This window comes from Cynoglossus semilaevis, chromosome 10, assembly GCF_000523025.1.
Source record: "Cynoglossus semilaevis isolate Cse_v1.0 chromosome 10, Cse_v1.0, whole genome shotgun sequence".
Lineage (NCBI taxonomy): Eukaryota > Metazoa > Chordata > Actinopteri > Pleuronectiformes > Cynoglossidae > Cynoglossus > Cynoglossus semilaevis.
The window spans coordinates 1,485,867-1,502,743 of record NC_024316.1 but is presented as its reverse complement, the minus strand read 5'-3'; the positions used below and the strand labels follow the sequence as shown (position 1 = coordinate 1,502,743).

Genomic DNA, 16,877 nt, shown 5'->3' with positions numbered 1-16,877 from the left:
AGAGTCGCAGGTATTAGTCTGTATATTAGGAAATTCAAATGATTAAAAATCATCCTGTGGTAGTGTTTCTTAAATGGTGAGTACACAAAAGTACATCGTGGGGCTACATTTTGTAGTTCACAGAGCTGCGTAAAACTGTTGCGTTGCAAACTGGTAATAAAGTAAAACTGAAAAGATGATTGAGTAAAAAAACACTGAACTGGTTACTCAGCTAGAATAATTTGACACTTTGATTTTGTGTCACATCAACATGTTATTTTTATTGTATTGTACATGTGTTGTTGTACTGGTGCAAGGGTGTGTGTGTGCAGTAGGAACTCACGGCCTCTGCAGCAGTTGCTGCTGTGCCTGTTGTCTGTAGGACTCCACCAACTGCTGTGGCACCAACTCCACCAGCTCTAAACTGTCCTTAATCTTCATCAGCAGCTCAAAGTTCTCTCTGCCACGAACCTGTTGCCGATACAACATGCAGTTACTAACCTGTGTAACCACAGCGTGTTCAATGACTTTTGCCTTATCCCGTCCTCAGGGCTACAGCTGTAATTGGCATAGTGATATCAGCACATTTCTCACACAGGTTGTCTCCAGTACCTAGCGATCCTAGCACAGTGAAACTCCAGCCCTTATTAACATGTAACATACTTACAGGAATATAATAAATCTCTTCCTCTCCATGTCGTCTCTTCCTCATGTTGATGTTTGGACTAGGAATATTTGTCGGACTCTGTTTAAAGTCTGGAAACAACAAAGTTGGTCAAATCACAAAGCTGTACTTCATGACATTTAAAAAAAACCCTCAGATTTTCAACTCACTGCGCTTGTTGACGTTGCCATTTTTGGACACGCTCTCATTCAGGGCTTGCTGTTCTCTGAAGTGGTCTTCATCAGCTTTACGATCTCTGCCAGGACAGGCGCATATTCGTCCTTCGAATGACCTTCGGCCCAGGACTTGACCACTAAAAATGAGTTATTATGAAAAAGAACACTCATTAGGATGTGATTGGAGGATGATGTGTATGTGTGTGTGTGTGAGAGAGACCCATGTTTTACCAACTTACTCTCTTGTTTCCAAAGTGATGATGATGAGGATGGGTCTTCTGTTCATGCCCCCCACGCAGCTGCTGTTGCACATGAAGTTGTACAGGATGGTGGTAAACTCGGTGCCCACCTGCAGCACAAAAAAAATCAGTTTGAAACATTTCATGTACGAAAATGATTTGACGAAATGTAATTTACCCGTGGAATTTTCAGGTGTGCATAATCGCCTTGCTCTCTTTTATTTTAAGGAACTCTGTATTAGTGTAGGTGTGACTAATTAGCCACTAGAGGGCAGTACTGCTGCACAGTGTCGCGATGTTACAGACTGTTACAGGTTTGGTCTGATGATAGTCCCATGTGAAGAGTCATCACCTCTGAGACCAGTAGCTTCATCCATATTAAATAGTCAGATTTCATTTCTTTCACTACAGTAAATCGACAACAATTACTCTGACTACTGTACCATTACTTAGTAAAATCCTTTCAGTTATAACAGCACTGTCTGCCATGTGTTATGATGTCACAGATACTATAACAGTAATAAATGATAGTACTCCAGTTACACAAATCCTGATGTCAGGAATTTAATCTGTACACTACAGTATGATACAGTGACAAACCACCAACCTGTGGAGCCTCATATGGCACAAAAACACTCTGTCGGCCTGTGACAGGATCGTCCACGTACTGAGAGAGGTTATTTCCCTCCACCCTGATGAGGTGACTGGCTGGTGCTGCCTGACCTTTGTAAAAGGAAACGGGATGGGAGAAAGGTTAAGATGTGAAGATGCGGTCTAAAAGTATTACTTAAATTTAAAAAAAAAAAATGGGAGAAAGGTTAAGATGTGAAGATGCAGTCTAAAAGTATTACTTAAATTTTAAAAAAATATTTTATAACATGTTTATAACATAATCTGACTGTGATTACCATCATTAAAGTCACGTCCCAGCTCATGGTTAGGACAGCGTTTGACCACTTCTGTGACATGCTCCGCCTTCTTGTAGACTGGCATGGCTCTGATGATGCTGCCATGTGGAGGCGGGGAGGAGAGTTTGATCTGGATCGGACAGGTCTTGGCAATCTGACAGTAGAGTTTCTTCAACAGTGGGGAGTACTGGAAGAGAAAAGACCGAGAACAAGACATAAAGTCAACTCTCTAGTTCACGAGCTCAGACTTGGCTATTCACATGTGGCTCACAAACGGAGTGAGATTGTGCCTTAAGAAATGTGAAGAAAAACTGAAGGGCAAGTATACCATTGTTATTTTATGGTAGTACTTAAGAGAATATATATATATATTTTTTATTATGAGTGATATTGTAGAAAAAAGATGAACCAATTTTAAAAAAAAATAAGCAGTGCCATTTAAAAAATATCATTTTTTTGGTGGACAAAAATATCAAAAAAGAACAGGGGACAAATAAAAAACAAAATATTTCAGGATTGAAGGACACAGGATGAACTGTAATTAGGGTTGTTTATCATCATGACTGCAGAAAAAATGACATCATTTGAGGAAGGCTGAGTATGAAAGGAAAAAGAAAGCATAAAAAAAAAAACAGACAACCACAATCAGTCATACAGCCAATCAGTGAATTGAAGACAGTTGTAAAAGTAATAACTGTGGTATTAACATTAAATACTGGTGGGTTGTAAAAAAGGACAAAGTGCAGAAAACTTAATGTTAACAACTTGAAATAAACGAATGGACAAAACCTAGAAGACGTCCAGTCAGTCTGGTGAGAAAACACTGCGCTGCGTTGAAGCCAAATTTCCAATAAATCCCTACGTTTATGAGCCTGCCTGCCTGTTCAAACACATCCAAAGACACGAGGACAAAAGATTTAACGTGCCTCAACACAATCTCAAAATCTTAGAAATTAAAATGGGACCTTCCCCACGGGAACAAAACCAATACAGGTGTCGTGCATGGACTTGTTGGGATAAGGTGAAATAAAAATGCAACGGTGCAATTATGACGTGAATTTACAGCACAGGATCTGACACACGCCGTCAGGATAGACATTCCTTTTAATGTAAGTGTTTCTGGAGGGAAATGTGTTCAACATCACAGCAGAGATAAGGTGGATCACATACAAATGAAAAGGTATTAAGAAGACAGAATGATCTGAAGTTGTTGTCTTGATGATTAGACCAGATTATTATCCAGTTATTTTGATTTAATCATTGCTGGTGCAACAGGCTTCAATCAATTTCCATTCAATGTATAAAACTGGAAAACACTGCTGAGAGGAGGTGTTTAAAACTAAGTGAAGGATTTTATTTTTGTTAAAATTTTTTTTTTGTGCTAGTCGTACTGTTCTTCATATGTCTGCTGTAAATCTAGAGATTTCATAACGATATCTACAACATTATGGACAGTATGTGATTCACTTCAATTAGGAAATAATGATCAGGAGATTCTGCCCTCTGCTGGTTAAATTATTTTAAAAATAAAATTAACATTTTCTTCTCTACAGTTCTCTTCCAAATATCATATTATTTTATATTATACCAAAGGGAGGGCCCCTTGCAGGGCTGGGACCTATTGCAGGAGGAAAAAAGGCGGCTCGGTATAGAAACTGAATTTAAGCTATTTCATTTTATTTAATTTGTTAGATCAGAAGTTTTTGTAGGAAAGACAGTGTTTTAAATACTATGAGTACAATGAAGTTGTGATCAATAGCTGTGAAAGGGTCATGGGGTCAACAATAGTCCTGTCTAGTCCTATTGTTTTTTATTTTAATAATTTATTCAGACTAATTATCCTATTTGCCTAGACACACTGCTGACTGGGCAACAGACTAAAAACTGCTTGTATTTTGCCAGTGTGACTAAACCAACAACACATTCACACACACACACACACACACACACTTGGCCATGAGCACTCCCCCTGAGGGCAATGGAAATACCTGTGCACAGTATTACCTTTTCCCAACTAACTTTCCCTGACAAGTTTCAACAGCCCATCCATACCATGGATAAATATTTTTTTCTCAGATACAACAGTTCTTATTGCAACATCTATCACCCAACGGTTTGGTTTTCAGCGCTATCACAACACATTACAACTCCTCCGGTGATTGGAAGGGGGAATATGAAGTCAGCGTGGTTGGTTACCAGCTATATGTCCAAAGGTCAAATGAACATCATCTGCAGAGTCACAGGCCTGTAATATTTACATATGCAGACGTGTGTGGTATTTGTCTTACTGGACAACAGACATTTATTTTAAGCGTCTACCGTAAGAAACGCAGTGATCTCACTTTCTGAAAGCGTCTATCACAGGGTTGTACAATTATTCACAGTCACGTTCAAACCTGCCATTGTTCGAGTCTCTAGTCATGACCTAAGACTATCTGCAGGTTTGGGTACTAGAGAAAACAAAAACTTCAATACTTGGACAGACACCGCTCAACCAATTGGGCTACATGAGTAAAGCATGTACAAATATGGTGTAGGTATTTGTCCTAACTGTGATAATATTCACAGCCTCATCTTTAGCTGATGTACATTGTACATGTACAAGTCCCAGACCTTACAATGTCATCTCTCTTTTTTTAAAGCTATCATTTAGTTCTGACAGATTGTTGTAGCTTCTGTAGTTATCCATTAGCTGAGCTACCCATTTCCACAGGCTAACTATGGGTGACTAGGTCCCTATTTTATATTTCTATGTCGATGTAATGAGTATTTCATGACAAAAGTTTACAATGTTGTGAATAAATATCTGAGGCAATTTTGATCCACCTGCTGTCCTGTAGCAGTACTACACTTGTAAATTCACCGTAAGACCCAAAAGGACACTCAAAGATAATGTTAGTTTTTTATAAGAAATGTCACTGACGGACCAGTAGTACTGTCCAGTTCCAGCTGTTCATTTTCAGTCCAGCAGCCACCGAGTTACTTTACTGGCAGATTGATCGTAATGGCCCTTGAACATGACAGAGTGCATTAACAAGTCATAAATCACCCCCGTGTCTTTAGTCTTCCGGGCTGAGGAAGCCACGGGAAACGCCTCAACTTGTCCAGCACACTGACGAGTGCGCACATGCACCGACAATGAACTGGCATGTTCGATGAGGTCAGCAATTTCAGGTATTGTTCAAGTGAACAGAGCTATTGTGTGCTATTGTCAATACAGAAGATAGAAGACATTAGATGAAGAATATTCTTTTTTTCTTTCGGCTTTGTCCCTTTTTTCAGGGGTTGCCACAGCAAATCACTGATTTCAATTTTGCCCTGTTCTCCCCTTTTTTCAGCTACTCTGACTCCAACTCTCTGCATGTCCTCCCTCACTGCATCCATATATCTCCTCTTTGGCCTTCCTCTTTGTCTCCTACCTGGTAGCTCCATCTCTAACATTCTCCTACAGTGTTAAAAAAAACAATTTTATTCATCAGTGGTTTAAATAAATTGTTGCATCTGGACCAGCAGTTTCTTTTTATATTAAGTAACTAATCATCTCAATGTCAATGTTCAATAAAAATCATCTAATCATTTCAATGTCAGCTCTCCATCCATCCATCCATCCATCCATCCATCCATCCACCCATCCATTTATCCATTAGTCCATTGCTTGTGCTTTTGCACATTGGCCAATGGAAACAGGTCCTGACAGGCTCTGGGAGACAAGGTGATAATTGCCAGACTGTCATCCATATACACAAGAAACAACTTGTCCTATGCACCGTCTAATATCAAATACAGTCATGGACATGTACACACACACAAACACACAATTGCAATTTGGCTGTAGAGGGAAATGAGAAATGACAATTTTGCAAATGTGAATTTGACTAATGAGTTTATGTAAAACCTGACTCGTCTTTTTCAAATCATCAAGCCTAAAAAAAACAACAATTCACGGGAGTCTCTCAGTGAAACCGTACTTTCATTCTAAGGTTAAATTAGCCACGTTTGATCAAACGTGGTTCAGACGTGTCTGTTCTTAAATGTATTTTTTTCATATTCAGTGAATAAACTCTTGTCTCTAATACCTGCTGTTGTGCTAAAGTATTGACCGAGTAACAAGATTAGATTTATTTTATATTCACTGAACTCATTTTGCCACTTACTGTAGAGCAAACAGACATACAGTGTATTTACTTTCAACTCTGTTTTTAATGTTTTTCTTATATTCTTCATAGAATATGTTTCAATAATAAAATCTCATCTCCATGTGATATTTTAATATTATCCAAGTAATTTTTCAAGCACAGACACATTAGATGGTGAAACTTCTTTATATCAAGTGTGTTTTTCAGATGCTGGTCACGAAGGCCACTGGTGATGTGGCTGTGGATGATGCATGTGGAAGGGAGGGGAAGGATGCGTTGTGTGAGGGCATGTTGAGACCTGCATCCTAACGGAGAGAAACTAATAGTTGGGAAAAGCAGCTTCTGACAAGCCGCCTCTGGGTGCATGTCGGAGCCTGTGTGTACCCCCCCACACCCCCAACGCTCACACAGCGTACACATAGTCACACAAAATGAAGTCTCCAAATCTATATCAAGAAGTCCTATTATTTGTTAAGATATAGGTGCTACATCTCATTTTCAGCCAGAGTGACGCTTGCTTGAGTTCCTGCCAAAGAATCATCTTCGAGGGCTCAGACAGTGGCAGAGTTTCAGAGCTATTATCTTTAATGCTTTTTCGTCTTGACGAGACAGGAGGGGGACTGGAGGATTACCAGGGCAGCTTAAGACGGGCTTGGTTGGACTTAGTGTATGTGGAAACACTATGACAAACAAGGGCATTGTCTCATCTCTTCTCTCCTCCGCTGTCTTCTTTTTGCCTCTCCTCTGTTCTCCTTCCCTGTCTTCATGCTCCTCAGTGCCACCCACTCTGAGAGGTAGCCATTTGACGGCTTGATAAGTCAACACAGTCAATGTGCCCCTATGTTGTTTCTCGTTTTCCACTACCTGAGGGCACAGGAAATCAGCAACAAACCCAAACTGTTAACTGTTGATGCCTTCATTCAAATAAGCTGACTCACTGTGGTGCGTTTAATGTTCTTCTCCTGTTAAACATGTCCAAACCTTGACTTTCATCTGATTTTTGCATAGAAACACACACACACACACACACACACACACACACACACACACACTAATCCTCTCACAAACCTGCTGTTATTTTTGGGGGGAATCCCCTCCCATTAACGGAATTGTGTTCATTCCAAAGGCCTTGACCAAAATCTTTTTTTTTTTTTCTTTTTTCAAACAACCTGCTCTTGATCTGAGTCCTCACAAGATTTTTCCCATTCATCTGCAAAGCAGCCTGACACGTGTTTATATACACTGAGCTTCTTTTCCCTGTAAATATGTATGTTTTCTTTTAAGGTCAGAATTTAAAAAAACTCTGGAACCTTATCTAAAAAGACAACTGTATCATTTCAAACACACAAGTAATTTACTGTTTGAAAATGATTGGATCATAACCCTAAAGTGCAGCCTCTTTACTTCTTAAAATCACCTTAAAATCATACCATTACAGTAAGCTTTTTAAACGCTGTGAGCAATCACCCCTCTCTTTCATCCCGTTCCCAGCTGTTTAATCTGCAGTAAATGCATCGGAATAATCACAGGTTTCCTTGCCTTTACTTTTTTCTGCTGCATCATCATCTGTATCAGAAGTCATGTGCCAAGCAAAATCCTCTTTGTGTCTTCTGGAAACAACACACACAAGCACACACTCTTTGTTGAGCTACTTTCAAGTTATTTTCTTAGCAGCAAAGATTGAAGATTGTTTATCCCCAACTGTGAATAAAAGGATTGGAGAGTAAGTAAGTTAGAATCAAATATTTTTAGGTCTAAACTCGGTAAAAAAATTGATAGTGGTGGCCAACCTGTGTAACTAAGAAGGTTAATGTTGAAAAGAAAAGTAGTTAAACATGGAAAAAGGGGTAGATTTTTCTCAGGTCCAGAGGAATGACTTGATTGATTAAAATGTCATATTTTTTCACCATGTTTTTCTTGGTTGCTATGGTTTTAGTTTGTCTGTGATTAGCCTGGGGTCAGAGAGTGGACGTGAGAGAACAGAGATGACAGATTTAAGGAGAGGATGTAGAGCAACTTCAGGCGCCAGAAGTGACAGCCATGAGTGCGTGTGTGTATGTGTTAGGATAGGTGGAATAAAGAGACAGAGAAGAAAAGCAGCAGGTCAAAGACCACTGCGCTAATGTCCAGAGGGGGATCTTCTTACATTGCTGAGGGCTGAGTGAAACAGCCCACCATGCATGGGTACTTCCAGCAAACACAGCCTTACAGGAGCTCCTGGGTCTTTCCCTCACACACACACACACACACACACACACACACACATATAAACACTCACATAAACACACTTAGGCACAAACTGTGGGAAGTGGTAGTTTGTCTCCTGTTTCTCTTGTTTCAGGGAGGTCAACTGTGTGACAGTCGGAGGCGACACCTTTCCAACAGGAGATTTCTCATCGGGTCATGATGAGTTACAAAGATCCTGTTTCAGCCGTCTCTCAGCGCCATCACATCTTAAGGCTGAGGTGTGTTGTGTTTATTTTGTGTGGATTGACCTAAGATGGCTGGTTCATTGTGGGTTCCCCAGTGTTATCTACTGTCATTACCACAACAGACATTTTTTTGTATCATAGTCAAATGCATTTCACAAACATCAGCGAGGAATCTCCTTTGACTCATTCTGCCCCTTAAGACCCAAAACTTTCCTCCTCCATTCAGTTAATTTTTTTTTTTTTTGGGTCTATGGATGATTCGGATTGAAATGTTTTGCCCAAGGACACACCTGCATGTAGATACAATTATACCCTGAAGAAAATAGGAAACCATTTGGTATGGCATGCAACTGTGAAGTCAAAAACTTCTGAGACATTTAAAACCAACAGTGTCTGATTTTATTTAGTAAAACATGGTAAACTTTTATAATTCATAAATACCAGTTAATTTTTAAATTTTGGACAGTTAATTAAAATGGCTTTTTTCAACCGCCCTAAAGAATTGAACTATTTTAAAATAAAAAATAAGCAAGATCTAATTCTTAATCAGCCCTGGTAAAATAATCAAGCTTTGCAAATGTTTTTTCCCCCCAAAACATTTTAAAGATACTTTATTTCAGTTTTTCAGTGTGGAATATAAGAATGTTGTGACCTGGTGCTAAAACTAGACTACTAGCCTGAGAATGAAGTGGTAAACGGTATTAACACCATATTGGTTTACATTGAAAAATAAGACTTTCTTTGCATTGACTTCATCCTACACTAACTGTTATAAAGTACACATTACAGATTATCAGTGTAAAGCAATATTCCATTAGTTTAGTTAAACACCTGATTTGATTAGAGGACTGGATACAACACGGTGTGGTACATGACTTTCTCTCCCATGTGACCTGCCCGAGCATGTGCTAACTTGAGTTGAGGACATATGCATGTGAAAGCATGTCTTTGTGTTGAAGTCTGTGCCTGAGCAATACAGTAACTCACTTAGACACAAAGGTAGAGATGCTGACTGGCACACACATGGACTTAGGTCACTGAAATCCAAAGTCAAGAATGTGCATGTGCATGTGTGCGTGTGCGTGTGTGTTTGTACTCACGGTCCATGTGGCAGACTTGGCAGTGCTGGACTGTTGGAAGGACACCTGGAAGGTGTGCGGACCGGGGTAGTCGGTGTTGGAGGGGATGGCAGGAGCAGGTGACAGGCCCTCAAAGGTGGAGTTGGGCTGTGAGTAGGGTGAGGGGGTGGGCACGGCCGATGAGGAGGCGTTTTCGGAGCTATAGGGGCTGGCGGACGTTGCGCGGCTCCCCAGGCTCTCCATGCTGCTGCTCAGCAAGTTGTACTGGGACTGGGGAGGAAAGAAGAGGGAGAAGAATAAGGGAGGTGGAGGAGGGAGGAGAGAGACAGAGGGAGGACACAGGTAGAGAGAGGAAAGGTGTTGTAGAGGTGTCGGGAGAGAGAGGAGCTGGGAAATTGAAGAGAGGTCAGATTACAGCGGGAAGGGAAAGCTGCAGGTAGTGGTGTTTGGTGTGTGTTATGTATGTGTGTCATGATGTCTCACCAGACAGATGTTCATTACAGTGGGATTAAAAGATGCCCAGAATCATCAAACCCCATCTTGTTTTGTACCACTTACATTAGTTTTGGTGATGTAACACGGTCATGGCATTGTTCAACTTTGTCAAAACTCTGACATAAAAAGATTATGTCCTTTGATGATTTCACTTCAAAGTACTACACTAAGACCTTATTGTCAAATCCTGGCGTTTTTGACCGAAGGTTCGTTCCACGTAGCTTCTCTGTGTCCACTGATCTTTTGCCAAATCACAAAGGTAAATTGGGCACAGCCTATCATTACTTTTTATCCCACAATACCTTTCCTGTCAAAGTTGAAAGTGAAGACTAGTGATTTCTTTTTCTCTCTGATTCTTGGTCACATGAGTAGACCACGTCCACAGAAGTAACCTTCACCATCTCTGTTCTCACAGTCAGGTCAAAACTATATCTCTTTCAAAACTACTTCACCTCTAAAGTTAAAACCATTCACACTGTAGTGAAATGTTGGAGTTTGACAACAGTTAAATAAGGTCATTAAACACCACAGTTACAAAAAGTTTCTTGAACTTGAACTTGAACATTCTTGAAACAAAGAAAGCAGAGCCCTCCAAAATACAAAAAACAAAATTACTGCAAAAGAAATCTATGAATTTAAGGAAAAAATGGATAAAAGTGGCCAACGGTACAGCAGACTACACTTAGAGGACACTTTTCGGGGGAACACTCTATTGTGCCCAAGTGTCTTGCACCCAAATAGTTTAAATCCCCTTCATGTACAAGCACTTTAGCTTTAGTGGCTCTAAGTCTGCAGAGTAGAGGACTATAGCCACCCCTGTTGTCAAAGGTCTGAACTGCTCTCCCACTCTCCTCTGAGGACTCAGTCAGTCCTTCACTTAGTTCACCGATAGCCTAAAGCAGCGGTGTCAAACTCATTTTCACCGGGGGCCACATCAGCATTACAGTTCCCCTTGAAGGGCCGGTTGTAGCTGGAAGATTGTATAGATCAGGGGTCCCCAAACCCCGGTCCGCAGACTAGTACTAGTCCTTAAGTCATTTGGTACTGGGCCACAGTGGGACACACTGAAAAAAATGTACTTAATTTTTACAAATTTACTTCATTCATAGAAAATCCTGTCATATCCATTTACTTTTTTTAATTCAAAGATAATCTGGCAATATTTTTAGGTCACGGGTAACAGGTGGTAGTGGCTGACCAGTCCTTGGAACAAAAAAGGCAATTGATTATTATTTGTTCAAGCTATAAATATTGTTCAGTGCTGTGTAATTATTTTTTTAATTATATAGGTGAAAAAACTCTGCTGTATGGACTAAATGCTTTTTAAGCTCCCGCGGGCCACACAAAACAGCATAGCGGGCCGCATTTGGCCTAAAGGTATACATATACAAAAAAATATTTAAGAATCATCACAACTTAGTAGTAAAAACATTTGGTGAATGACTGAATGGCTGCAACTCCATCCCACATATATTTCTAGACAAAATTATTCTATTGTATGCTTGATGTCAACTTCATTAGATAGATAGATGTACTTGATTGATCCCAGGCTGGGAAATTGGATTATCTTCCTTTCCAGGACTGTGGATTCCCTTTTTTAAATAAAGTTTTCACTACTCCCATGTAATCAACTTGATGAGTGCTAAAGAGAAAATATTTTTCTAAATATTTTTTATTTAATAAGAAAATAAATGTCCTTTATTAATTACTTTGAAAAAGCAGCAGCTCAGTTACACCAATATTCCTTTGGTGTATGAAAAAGAACAAAAATTAAAAAAAAATAATAAATTGACTCACTGTCTCACTGTAGCCCCCTTGGGGCTATGTGAGGGCGAGTTGTAAAACACAAGCGTAATCTGTGCTCTGCCTAATTGTCTTCCTGTCATTCCCCTCTTGTCCTCAGTGTTGTGTTGAGGAAAGAGAGGGAAGATTTGTTGCACTGTGACACAGTTCTCAGTGGCCCACATACAAACATGCTTGTGCATTCCCGTGCCATTGTTTTCCATCAGTGGTTATTTGTCAAATTTAAACAAAAATAAAAGAATTCACCAAAAAAACCTTTTCCCCAAAAAATCTTTAGAATTTCCAGCTTCTGTCCATCCTCTGAGCGATAACATCCAACAGTCACAGTGTTTGAGGACTTTGTCCTTTGATTTTACACACAAATAAAATTATATCATTAATAATAACACTACTGAGTGTGATTCAGCACAAAAGAAGAATTGTTACCAGTAATAATCTGGTCATAATTAATCATCAACATTATGTAAATGCTAATGAATTAACTGTAAATATCTGAGTACCAACCACTGAGAGTAATTGGAAGTTGAACTGCAACAAAACACTCAAACACACACAAATCTAAACTTTTACTTAAAAATAAGTAGAAAATCACATTTACCTTCTTTTTCACGTAGTACATCCTTTAGTGCTTTGGTCTCATTTGTCAACCTTTCAGTCAAAAACCTCCAGACACACTAAGGCAAAGACACTGCAGGTCCACACTGAGAGTTCAAAAGTGTGTTTCAGTGGACAAACCTCACACTCACTCACACACTCACACAGACACATGTACAGCCAGGACAGGGAAAAGGTGAGGACTGTTGTGGAGTTGGAGAAACGATAGACTAAGACAAGAGGAGAGAAAGAGAGAGAGAGAGAGAGAGAGAGAGAGGGATGGGAACCCAAAAAATGGTACGACATTCTAATTACGGCATGCCCGGACATAGACGGCAATGCTGGGGCACATGTATACACATGCTCCAAAACACCTAGAGAAGGCCTGCACAAAGTAAACACTGTCTGGTCTGACAGAGAGAGAGAGAGAGAGAGAGAGAGAGAAAAGAAAGAGAGGGAGAGAGAGAAAGAGAGAGAGGAAACAGAGGATAACACATGAAAGAGCAAAGGTTCAAAGGCCAGAGTCCCGTTCCAAGTATAGTATATAATCAATTAATCAATAGTTTAAAAAGAAAAACTGTTGATTTAAAATTTAATTAGACACAATATCATTAAACCAAATAATTGCATTAATATAAATCAATGGAATGCTAAAAATGTATTGGATTTTTTATTAAATTCTGTTCAGTGCTCATTTTAAATTTAAATTATTATTAATTTTATTTTTTAAGAGTTTGTCTTAATTGTTGTGTAAATTGTATCTTTTGGCTATGTTAAAATTTAAAAATTTAAAAACCAACAACAGACTGGAGGTTCCTTTAACCCGTGTGTTTACCAGCAGAGCTCTGATCTGAAAACATTGCTTGATTTCACCTTCTGCCCTGTGCTGTGTGTTTTCAACCTCAGACCTCTCAACAACTCAAAGTTGCACAAAAACATTATGGCACAGTTCATGAAAGCAAACTAACAGTTCAATGTCCCTAACTTACAGCAAACTGTTTATGTTAAATTCGGGTCTATATGTGGACTGTATAGTCAGGTGGATAGAGAGATACAGAGTAGTGTGTTTCAAAAGCTTAACTACATGGAATAGTTAAATGTGTCTGCTTTTCTTACAGAATTCCTGTCAGCCAGTTAACTGCAGGAATTCAGTGTATCAATACATGCAGACCTGCTCTGGACACTCACATTTAAATGATGAAAAAGACCATTTCAATTTCACTTTGACTTTAGAATGTGTGATTGAAGTTGTAATAATAAAAAAACACAACCATCATTAGGGATCCACCACATCCCAAAGATCATTTGCTAAAAATGAACTGCAAACATACAGTTATCGCCTCATACATTGAACCTCAGTCAAACAAAATACCTTTAGGATGTGGTGGAACAACAGAGATTCATGGATGTGAAGCAGCAACTGTATAATGCTGTCATGTAAACATAATCCAAACTTTTTTTCCAGGTTCCAGCATCATGAAGAACCAAAAAAACAAATAAGAAATAAAAAATCTGCAAAACTGGGTTCAGCCAAATAAAAAAAATGTCAATGATTATTTGTTGACTATCACCTTGGTTTTACTTTTCAGCGGGTTGGGTGAAACATAGTAGAGAATCAATTTTCTCTCTAAGCTGCACACGTGCGCAATCGTGCACTCCTCGAACATTATCAGCGCACAAGAAAATCTGTGCAGCGCATAAAATTAAACATAAACTGTGTTGTAGGTATTTATTATCCATTGACCCGAAAAATAACGTAATGATGTATCGCACTGAATGACAGGTGTCCAGCCAATGAAACGAGATGGTTCACTAACGCTACACTGCCAATCATACCACTGCGCGCATGCGCCGTGCAGATTAGCTAGCTAGGTAACAACTGTGCAGCGGAATCAAAACACGTAAATGCTAAATGCTAACGAACGGGCAGCGACACGTCCACTCACCAAGTCAAAGGTAAGACAGAATTGCGGTTCTTTTGAGATCGAATGGCTGTCGGAGTATTTGCAAACAAAAGAACAAGTGGTAAAACTGGGTACAAATATACAACCATTCACACTCACATTCATACCTGTGGTCAGTTTTTATTTTGTCAAAAATCAAACCCTTATCGGTATGTTTTTGGATTCCAAACAGAGAAACTGGGAATCAAACTGGGGATATTGCTGTTGTAAGGTAGGAGTAATAAACACTCTTCACCATGTGGCCTACATCTATTTTGTGTGTATTTTTAATCTTTGTTATTTGTAGAACTATTTAAAGTATGTAAACAATTAAACAACGGTGACTTGTCAAAGTAATTGTTTTTATTTATGTAATGTTTATGTAATAGACATAATACACTTAATATAATAAATCTGATACTAAAGTGGTTTTTAAACAATTATTTTAGGTAAAATTAGTAAAGTAATTAGTTACTTTACCTTGACAATAAAATAGTCAACTATAATAAATGTCTCAAGCAAAGTAGTAAAAATTCACAATTTTACTTTCTGCCATCGTAAAATCTTCCTTGAAAAAATTTACCACGGGGCTTTTAAGGGCAGGAAGGTAAACCCCAACAACAGATAACACTTATTTATACGATACACTCTGGTACATACCCTCTTATAACAGACAAATACACACACACACACACACTCATACAAAACACACACAGGTGTGCATGGACGTAATGCCTAAACTTGGTTTGCAACAAGTTGAAACACAGCTAAAAACCCTCTGCTGCCAATGTGTGAACAGCCGTTTACACGTGCACATGTTTGAGCTTCCTATCAAATGCTGATGTTGTCATTGGGGTGTGTGTGTGTGTGAATTGTGTGTATGTGTGTGTTTAAGCTCTCTATCTCAGCAGATCCTGATGTCCCCTACGGGCAGCTGCTCTAGTAGCTGTCACTCAAAGAAGAGCTTTAAAGACCCCAGAACACAGAGAAATGTAGATAAGTCACAGTCACTTGTCAGGATGAGGGAAACATAATGGGCTGAAGATACAAATGATCAACCAGCTGATAGTGACTCCCATTGATTAAAAGAGGAAAAGGAAGACGACACACGTCTTTTCATTTTACCGTAAAGATTGACATTAAATATTGAAAATGTATCAATCTTAAGCCTATATGTTGATGACATGTGGAAACTGAGGCAGTTTGTAAAAGATGCTTTCACTGTGAAACTGGAGGAAAAGAAGGGAGACAAGCAGTGGGAGAATTGTATAAAATTGTGCCCTCTGTTGGTGATTGCTGAAACTACAGAAAAGCCTGTTAGGATGCCTGCATTTACAAATACAGGTAAAAAAGTTAGTAGTTAGTTCAATAATACAGAGAAATGTGTCACATTTAATGCAAATTCTGTAATTATATTTTATTTATATTATATGTATATTATATATTTATCACTCACTTGTGAGCCAAGAATGACACTAATAATAATAATATAACTACTACTACTACTATTATTATTATTATTATTATTATTATTATTATTATTGTTACATTTTAATCCAACTTATGTTGTCATAGGTTGTGCATCTGTCTGTGTGTACTTGTGATATGGACAGGTGACCTCTCAGGTGTGCATCCCACCACGGCGTCAGTCAACGGTCAACTACTCATGCGATGTTTTGGACTATAAATGAATGTGAAGTCAGAGCTGAATCGTAGATTTGTAGTTACTTTCTTTATCCCTAATTGCAATCAACTAATTCCATTCCCTTAAATCCAATTAATTCTATATTTATATGTAACAGTGGTCACACAGTTTGACGATGAATTCATATAGTATTTCCCAAGACAAAAAAGCCCCAAGCCTGACTTAGTGGGAGTATCAACCCCGAGAAAGACATTTTAACTATTTGACTGTCCCTGAAGGTACGCCTGACTCCCACTCAGGTTCAACAACAACGCCAACCAAGGTGAAGTAAAACAAAACAAAAACCCAACAACACAGCATTCTCCAAAACACTTAAAAAATAGGTTTGCACAGTAAGAGTGTACTCACCACAGCATACAACATCATAAGGCTCCTCACTTTGTAAAGTTTCCTATGATGTCTCCTTGATTTTTTATTCTCAGGACTTCTAAAGAACTTGGCTGTGGTCAAAAATACTGTAAAAAGTTCAACGCAGCAGCTGTCCAGGCTGTGGACAAGGACATGATGGAGGATACAGGACACCTCCTTACTGCCTCTCTCCTCTCCTCCACTTGTTTCCCCTGCCTGGCTCGGCCTTCTAAACTTGCCTTACATCTAACAACAAACCTTCACTCCGCCCCCACCCCACTTTTTTCTGTCATGACTATTCATTAAACAGCCAGGCAGGCCCAGACTTGCCCTTCTCCAGATTAGATCTCACAAATATTACACATCAGTAGAGAAA

At 39.1% G+C, this 16,877-nt stretch overlaps 2 protein-coding genes across 4 annotated transcripts in view; one reads left to right on the top strand and one right to left on the bottom strand.

Moving 5' to 3' along the window:
* Nucleotides 1–13,155, bottom strand: part of tp73 (tumor protein p73) — a 17,268-nt gene extending 4,113 nt beyond the window's left edge. Inside the window, exons 1-8 of the mRNA XM_025059109.1 lie at nucleotides 12,510–13,155; nucleotides 9,635–9,883; nucleotides 1,967–2,153; nucleotides 1,666–1,781; nucleotides 1,059–1,168; nucleotides 814–956; nucleotides 647–735; nucleotides 321–450 (exon numbers count right to left, since the gene is read on the bottom strand). Of these exons, the coding sequence (XP_024914877.1) occupies nucleotides 321–450; nucleotides 647–735; nucleotides 814–956; nucleotides 1,059–1,168; nucleotides 1,666–1,781; nucleotides 1,967–2,153; nucleotides 9,635–9,883; nucleotides 12,510–12,530 (1,045 nt within the window). The 5' untranslated portion in view covers nucleotides 12,531–13,155. The remainder of the gene's footprint in view (nucleotides 1–320; nucleotides 451–646; nucleotides 736–813; nucleotides 957–1,058; nucleotides 1,169–1,665; nucleotides 1,782–1,966; nucleotides 2,154–9,634; nucleotides 9,884–12,509) is intronic.
* The window catches only part of LOC103384526 (ER membrane protein complex subunit 3-like), a 629,629-nt gene that overhangs the window by 591,766 nt on the left and 20,986 nt on the right, over nucleotides 1–16,877 (top strand). The gene's annotated exons all lie outside the window — the stretch shown is intronic.